General features: G+C 29.1%; 1 protein-coding gene across 2 annotated transcripts; it reads right to left on the reverse strand.

Annotated features, from left to right (window-relative positions):
* Window positions 1-337: 337 nt before the first annotated feature.
* LOC145186673 (E3 ubiquitin-protein ligase rfwd3.S-like) lies at window positions 338-5,557 on the reverse strand. 2 transcript variants are annotated; one of them, XM_090094781.1, is made up of 13 exons: window positions 5,153-5,557; window positions 3,538-3,650; window positions 3,248-3,339; window positions 2,912-3,043; window positions 2,453-2,611; window positions 2,187-2,337; window positions 1,894-1,992; window positions 1,635-1,795; window positions 1,344-1,550; window positions 1,160-1,257; window positions 981-1,072; window positions 680-850; window positions 338-562 (listed from the first exon to the last, which is right to left on the reverse strand). In XM_090094781.1, exons 1-13 carry the CDS (start codon window positions 5,316-5,318, stop codon window positions 416-418), a joined length of 1,788 nt encoding a protein of 595 aa, XP_089950907.1. In that variant the 5' UTR covers window positions 5,319-5,557; the 3' UTR covers window positions 338-415. The 2 variants fall into 2 exon arrangements, with proteins under 2 accessions (XP_089950907.1, XP_089950908.1); XM_090094782.1 differs by having other exon boundaries at window positions 2,912-3,056; window positions 5,153-5,525.
* Between the last annotated feature and the right edge of the window lie 2,860 nt (window positions 5,558-8,417).

Consider the following 8,417-nt stretch of genomic DNA (forward strand, 5'->3'; position numbering starts at 1 on the left):
ACACTGTACAATATCTCCTACCTTCAGTTTTACTGTACACTGATTGTTGTCGTAAAAAACCTGCGACATCGTGACAAAGTAAGTAGACTTAATACAAACTTCATCAAAAAATGACGTTATATTATCATTTTAAATATTTGTTAGTGAAATTTTAGCACGACACTATTAACAGTATAAATATTTGTCATGTATAGATAATTGTTATTTATATCTAATTGCTTTAAATAAATCAATAAAACATAAAGAAAATTTTAGAGAAAATAAAAAAAGGGGGAGGAAGAGCAGCGCTGATTTTTTTTTTTAATTTAAATTTTAGAAATGTCCTATAATAACAAAATTTGGTTTCGTAGTTCTATTCACAATATTGGATTTACTTCTCTGAAAAGGTGTTCCTTTTAAAGGAAATTTGTTTTACTCATTGCCATTGATAAAATGAAAGTTTTGTTTCCGTAAGCGACGCAAGAAAATTCGACTCAGATGCTTCGAAGGAGAGAATATCAAATACAGTACCACCGCTGGCGGTCAATGTTTGTACTTGTTTCCCGCCATCCCAAACTATGACCTTTATTATAAATAAAATAATATCATATGTATTACCTTTAATAAAATCAAGGAAAATCAGCAACTTGAAAAACCGAAAAATAAATTTTTTAATCGTAAATCGTAACACATAAAATACCGAAGACGAAGACTCATCTCCTGCGCAGATCATCAATCGAGACGGATCATCTGGACATGGAAAAATACACGAACGCGTCAACGACTGAGCACTACTGCCACCGTAACATTGTTGAACGACGTTCGCTCTGATAGGGTTGATCTCTGATCCATCACCGGACAACGAGCATATCTAAGAAACAACATCAAAAAGTTCTTTAACGCTGCGCACACGAAAATTGGCTTGGCAACGAACGTATCAAAAAAACATGGTGAAATTTTTGTTTTTAATTAAAATTGTACACTGTTAGACAGAACGATACCGTATGAGTAACTCTGCACGATTTTTTACTTGGTCTTTGCGATAGCATGCAATGGCGAGTTTTTGGCTCGAAATATAAACCAGAACATGGCCCTAAAAAAATCTTAGCTTTTTAACCTTATTTTAAAGGACTTTCTTTAATTTCATCAATTTAATACCAAAAAGTTTCAAGTTCCTCACCCTCAGGAAAGAGTAGTTGGCGGTCAGTGTAATTGAGAACATCGTCTTTATGCATAAACCAGCCACCTTGCAATGTTCCGACAAGCACTCCCTCGGTACTAAATAACGGAAGATAAAGATTTATTTATTTTTTTGTTAAACTTTTTGTAGCCTAGTAAAGTAATATAATCTTTTGCCAACGAACCACATCCCCTGTCTCTCCTCCGCAGCAGGTACATAAGCAAGGGATACAATAGGGTATACACCAAAACGAGGTCGAACACTTAAGAGCATTTCATTAGTTTGCCGTATGTCATAAATACAACATTCTCCGGTTTGGATTCCGGCATACATAATATTGGTGTTCGCTTCGTTCCAGGCACATGCCCAAACAGGTCCAGGACACGTATAGCTGTAAAAGAATTCTGAAAACTGAAAAGTTTTTTACAGATTACTGTTTACTAGTTGCAATACAAAACAAGAAAAATTTAAATACCTTACTACAACACTGTTACTCAACATGTTCGATATTTTTACGGTTTTATCTGTGGACGCAGTGAGAAGTAAACGATCACATGTATTGTTAAACTTAGCATCGCGAATCACATTTTGATGGATAGAAATGAACTCACTGCAACGTGAATCTAGTGAGCTTACCTGCGTAAAACTTATTAAACTATAAACTATAAAATATAATCGTTTACAAAAAACATCGGTTCTTTTTAAAGATAAACTTCCCATCAAAAAAATTATACCTTTAACACTCCATAGCCTTTAAATAATTGGTTAGGAGATGGTTTTGATACCACTATCATCGTATTGCTTTTATCAAACGCCATTACACGTGCCTCTTTCTGAAAACCAATTAATGAATTTAGTCGGTATCTTTAATGAAAAACAAAACAAATACAGAATCTTCCACTAACACTTGGCATAGTGTAAAGAGCTTCATTTAGTAATCAGTATAAATGAAATATAAAAACTATTAAATACAACTGTTTTTATTTATCATTTAAATATCTTAAAACTTAAAACAAAAAAAATTCACTGTAGAAACTTGAAGGGATTTTTGAAAAGCAAATGATCTGCTTGAAGACAAAGGAGGTAACTGAGTTGAGTTTATTGTAGCAAGAGGCTGTCTTAATGGACAGGAACTTTGTGGTGTTGCCAGGAAAGTAGATGATCGATTTGAAACTCGTCTGCTTAAAGAAATATATATAATCAGAGAGGCAATTCAAAGTTGTTGACAAATATTTCACAAACAAAATGTCAAATGATAATAATGCAAATTGGAAATAAGTAGAGAGTACGCACAAAGAAGAACTTGTTGAGCAACTTGGAGCATGATTCTCAACTTCTCGTCGCAGGCGTTCCATCTCAGCTTTTAGGAGTTGACACTGCAGCAATGCTTTGGCTTCATTTTCTTCTGCTCTACGCCGTTTATACTGCTCTTCCAAAAGCTCTTTTTTTGCCCTGAAGAAAAAAATTGATACACCTAGAAATTTCTCATAGCTTTGACATCTTTTATCAATCTAAGGCTCTGATCTTAATTGATTATCAATAAGTTTTCAAGAAAGAGTTAACAAATGTCATTCCAAGTTTTATCTATTTATTTGACTGTAAATTTTAACAAGATCTAAACAACTTTTTTTTTTGCTGAATAAAATTGTAAAGCTGGATGACAAGCTTTTAAAATTGATCACCATTTTAAAATTTTCACACAAATAGAAATTATTTTCAGGACAATCACAAGCATTAAAAATGAACTCTTACTGATCTCTGTCTATGGTATCAAGAACTTTCAAATGCTTTGCATATATGTTTCGAATGTCTTTTATCTTAGCTGGATGTTTACACTGGGGACAATTTTTGTTTCTTTGCTCCTTCAACCATCTTTCAATACAACTAGCAAGAAATTCTGTCACATTGATAAATATTAACACTATTTAAAACAACAATAAAAATTTCACAGAAAATAAAAAGCATAAAAACGCATTTTAGTTGTTAGAAAGTTTTAAAAGAAATGATGATTATGGTGCTACTGATGATGATATGGGCATTGATGATGATTATAACAATAATAAACAAATATTGCAATTGAGAATTTACCTACGACCAAATAAATGTCCACAATTAAGGGAACAAAGACGGTGTTTCCCAGAGTTTGTCCATTCTTCAAAACAGACAGGACAAGATTGCTCCTTAATGAAACTCATATAAAATCAGCATAAAGAGATCAAAAAAATGCATTTGTAATAAAATGCAAAAAAAAAAAGAAAAGAGATCTATACAAAGAAATTATGAAAATGACACAATTCAAATTACTTTTTAATAAATAAAAAGAAAAAAACACCTAAAAATTTTAAAATACCAAAATAATATGTGATATATAAGCTTACTTCATTGTTAGATTCGTCGCTAGTTTCTTCAGGATCTTTTACTTCCTTCAATGGTGGGCCATTCTTTGCCAATCCTGGTGTTGTTTGAGATGCAATAGTGCATTTAACATCATCTAAAAAATTAAAAACAAAAAATCTGTCTAAAAGTAATATAGTAAAAGTGTGGGTCAAACTTAATTACTCATTTCATGTTACATACACTAAAAATATATATAATTAGTTAACATGAAATTTCTTGCATCAATTGTATCACAAATATTTTTGCTATTTTTCTATGTGATTTTACTTTCAAATAAAGAAATAAAGAAAAAAACTTTTTCAAATCTTACTGATTAACAATTCTCATATATAAGATTTAAAGCTCTATAAGAAATTGTTAAAAGAATAAAATAAGAAATATCACTATAACAAAAAAGATTTTTGCTTTTATCTTGTTTTAGTACCAAACAGCATGTTAAAAATAACTACAATTCAGTGACCAATTTTTCGCTACAGCAGCAATATTTTAACTACCTGCAGTTTTTTTTAACAACTGTTGCAATAAACAACTGTTGCAAGAAACAACTGTTGCAATTGGCATTGGTGGTATTTAAAGAAAAGTTTTATCTGCACATAAAATTATCAACTTTAATCTTTTACCAGCCACTTACTTTTAAATTAAGAGGCATGGAGAGAACTGTGCATTTTCTGTGGCATAGAATCAAGCAAACAACTTGTAGAACCTTTAAAAGATTATTTCTAAACTGTAGATAAATATATATTTTTCAGTTTTGATTTTTTTTTAAATCTTCTTTTTGAATTGCAACATTTTATAGAAATATTCTTAAGTCTGTTCATTAAAAATAATTCCTTCTGTCCTTGTGTTGTTAGATTTTTCAATTTTCTTTTTAGGTGCCAAAGTGTTTTTTTTGGACAGAAAGAGATAATCATCAGATGAATTTTACAATAAAACAATTACAAAAATCTTAGTAAGAATGTGGGGAAAAAAACATTTAAATTAAACTTTTAGTTTTGTTCGATTGTAATCTAATCACTACAGAGAGTTAAAAATTCTGAACTACAACACTAAACAATAATAGTTGGCTGAACTACAGCACCAAACAATAATAGGTGGCTATTGAAACTGTTAAACTTAAAAGCAGTTCTTTAAAACAATAAGCTATAGTTACTCTTATGTAAGCTTTTTAAATGAAAAGGTGACTAGATGTTAGGATTCCAACACTGGTAGTTTTTTAATGAAATGTGTATTTTAAAAACTTTAACTATAATCTATATGCAACAAAAAGTGAGTGGGTAAATAGAGAAACATGTTTACTGAACTTGTTTAAGAACTTATAAACTTGTTTCTGAAATATTTTATAACTTAAAATGAAAAACAGGTATTATTTTTACAAACAAATGGCATAGATATTCAAAACAAAATTTTACCATAATAAAATGGTAAAAATAATTTATGAAAAGTTAAAGTGAAAAATCATTACCTTATACCATACAGAATTAATAAACATAGATTTTAAAAAATCATTCAATGAGTGAATTAAAACAATTGATTAACAAAAATAAAAAATATTACAAATAAATTAATACTTTTATTGATAGGTTTAGCTATACTTACTCATTTGATTTCTAACACTGTCATTAATATCACTATCGTTGTTAACTGAGTTAACTTGATTATTGTCAGGTATTTCTATTACAACAGGATTCTCAACAACATAAACCTCATGTTGTTCTAGCTGAAAGTTTGTACCCCTTCTTGGATATCTTCTTGGGCAACTCATGTGTCCTGAAAGTCGGAAATGTATAGACAAATATAAAATGGATTTATATGTAATTTTTACTTTATTTTACTTTTTGTGCCTCCCTAAGTATCGAATGACGAATTATCTGGTTGACAACTTTTTCACACACAAATCAAATATTAATTGAGCTATTCCATGAAATTTAAAATTTCTTTTAAGTCTAAAAAAAAGTGGCGCGTACGCGTTAATTTTAAATTAAAAATTATTATTTGCTGCTTAGAATTGTCGGGCGAGCTAATTGACTTGACTCATTTTCGAAGATTTTGTTTTTGTTTCTTTTTATTTTTGTGTGATTTTCTTACCGTAACTTTTAAAGTTGCATTTGACAGAGACAACCTTTTTTCAAATATTACTATGATCAGAAAGGAAAAATTGACTAAGTGTTTGAATGCGAAAATCGTCGGAAAAATGACCTAAATGATTTTTTTGAGTGAAATGTTTAAATAATAGTTTAATAGACCTAATAATAGACCTACCTTTATATAACTACAACAGTTGAATCGACTGAATCTTATATTTATCCAAAGGTAAATATTCTAACACATAATTTATTTCCATATATTCTAGTTAAAATATCTTTAGATCATAAAAAGTTTTAACAAATTTTAATGATATGAAATTTCTTAAACCAGCGTGTTATTTTTATATTCGCATCTTCATTTGATGACATGCATAAGAGTCTAATTATAATTATAACTGCCATAAACACAAAAATTTAGATGGTATTAACAATGTCTTATAGTTTTTTTTGTGTGATCATATTTGCTTCTAAATATATTTCAAGATCATCAATTTTTTTTGTCTTTTTTTTTTTTTTTTAAATCTTTCTATTTTTAATTTTCTATTTTTATATCTTACAAGAAAAACCCACAGGAACATTCTACAAGTTTAAAATCCTTAAAACATATCATTTACGCTTTTGTATGCCTTTCATTATTTGAATTACTCTAAAGAAGAACTGTAGAACGTCAGTGTTCTGAAATGAGGGCTTCAAGAACTTTATGAAATTTTTTTTTTTTTTTTGGTCATAACTGTAAATTTTTTTATCTTTTTTCAGTATTAGCTAAAAATAATTTGTAAACACTTTCTTTTATAGAACTTGCTTTTAAACTTTCTAAGTGGAGTGGTGTAAATGTGACAAAATAAAAAGGAAAACCTCCAATAAACACCCAACCATCCTAGCAACAAAAGCTTTTATCCATTATATTTCGAATGATCTGTTGGCATGCTCTGAATTATATATACAGCCAATAAAAAATGTTTTCGGCCACTTATATTAATATTAGTTTATAATTTACACTAATATTAGTTTTTTTCCAATTTTTTTTATACCCGAAACTTTTCTTTCGCTTCATTAAAATATTTTATTTAAAATACAAATCGTTAGGAAATATAACGTGAATCAATATTTTAATTACAATGACATACGCAATGAGCCAATTTGATGCAAAATAAATAAATAAATGAAACTCGGCAAACTGTTGACTTTTGACATTCCGTTTTGGTTTTCCGCCATTTTGATGACAGTGATACCGGTATCACTGTCATCAAAATGGCGGAAAACTACAAATTTAATACTTCTGGTATACCAGATGTATTAAATTTTTAATTAACAGCTGTAAATATTATGAAATATCATTTGCATAAATTGTGTTATTTTATGCACATTATATTTCACAATATTTATAGTTAATGTAATATTATGCACTTAAAATGTTTATTTTTAGACGAATATCCTTAAAAATGCCACCAAGCATTAGAAATTTCACTTGAGGACGAAACCGTAAAACTGCATCAGTGATAAAAAGAACATAAAAGTACTTGAATTGTTTTCATAACGCAATCAACAATAAATTTTATTACCAAATGCTTAAATAAAACAGGTTCAGTACTCAAAGCAAGATCAGGCCGGCCATTAAAGTTTAAGAACCGATTAAGAAACGCCGTAGTTTGAGAGGTCAAAGTAAGTCCGAAAACTTCTGCAACAAAAATTATTTTGATATGGCACAATTTTCGTATTTGGCTTCTAACTGCTATATTTCTAGTGCTTTAGTCCTAAAATTCTAAAAACGGTGGTTTTGTGAGCACACCCTAAAGAAGCTACTAACTTATAGAACTTTTTTTTTTCATACAGCCAGAATTAGAACAATTACAGGGTCACAATCGTACAAAGAAAGTCAAAACCTTTCAGAAAGATTTCTATAGCAGGTAGTTTTAGAAATCAAAGGAAATCAAGAAACTTTAATATTTATTGTTTTAATGGGTCACTACATTTATTTTTGCATTAAATTGAAAACACTACGCCATAGTTTAAATAGTAATCATGTTTTCTTAAATGCTAAATGTTACTAAAATGTTGCAAATAATTTAAAGAAAATATTTAGAGCTTAATAAAAACAAAAAAAAGCGCTTTTGTGGTTTTCATTTATCTAAAAAAAATAAGAAAAAAAAAAGAAAATTTTAAAGTTGGCTTAAGATTTTTTATACTGACTGTGTGTGGGTTCCGTATTTGTTTCTAAATTCTTTCTTCATTTCAAAGGATTTTTCCTTTAAGAAATGTACATTTTGAATTTCATTAAATTTGAAATAACTTCTTTTATTTTGGATATTTAGCGATCAATATTAATGACCTAAAACTCAAACCGTTACTAAAAATAGATTTCTGAGGTGATCTTCACTAAGGTCAATGTCTTTTTACTTGTTCAAATTCACTTCTTTCGTGTTATGTAAAAACCAGGAAGAGATTACCCATATTTACTTTTTCGCATTTCACGAATCTCGACGCATTTTACGTTTCATTTTCATTTTTGAAAAACAAAAGAATAGCTTGATTTTACTTTTTTAGGAATTTTTCGCCTATCGATTTCTTAAAATGGCTTTCCCATTTACTAATGATCCCCATGCATTTGTAATTCTACCTTATTTTGTGAAGTAAAAGGTTATTTTTTGGGACCTTAGTTTCCGCAGCGTTAATTCGATTAGAACTCAGTATGAAACATTTTCATATAGACATTTTAGAATAATTGCGTTATTTTTGATTGTTGGCAAAAATCGCCAACTACACCATAAAAACAAATG

The sequence above is a fragment of the Hydra viridissima genome, unplaced genomic scaffold, assembly GCF_058129835.1.
Source record: "Hydra viridissima isolate aposymbiotic clone 2 unplaced genomic scaffold, HvirCarnegie_v1 scaffold_8, whole genome shotgun sequence".
Lineage (NCBI taxonomy): Eukaryota > Metazoa > Cnidaria > Hydrozoa > Anthoathecata > Hydridae > Hydra > Hydra viridissima.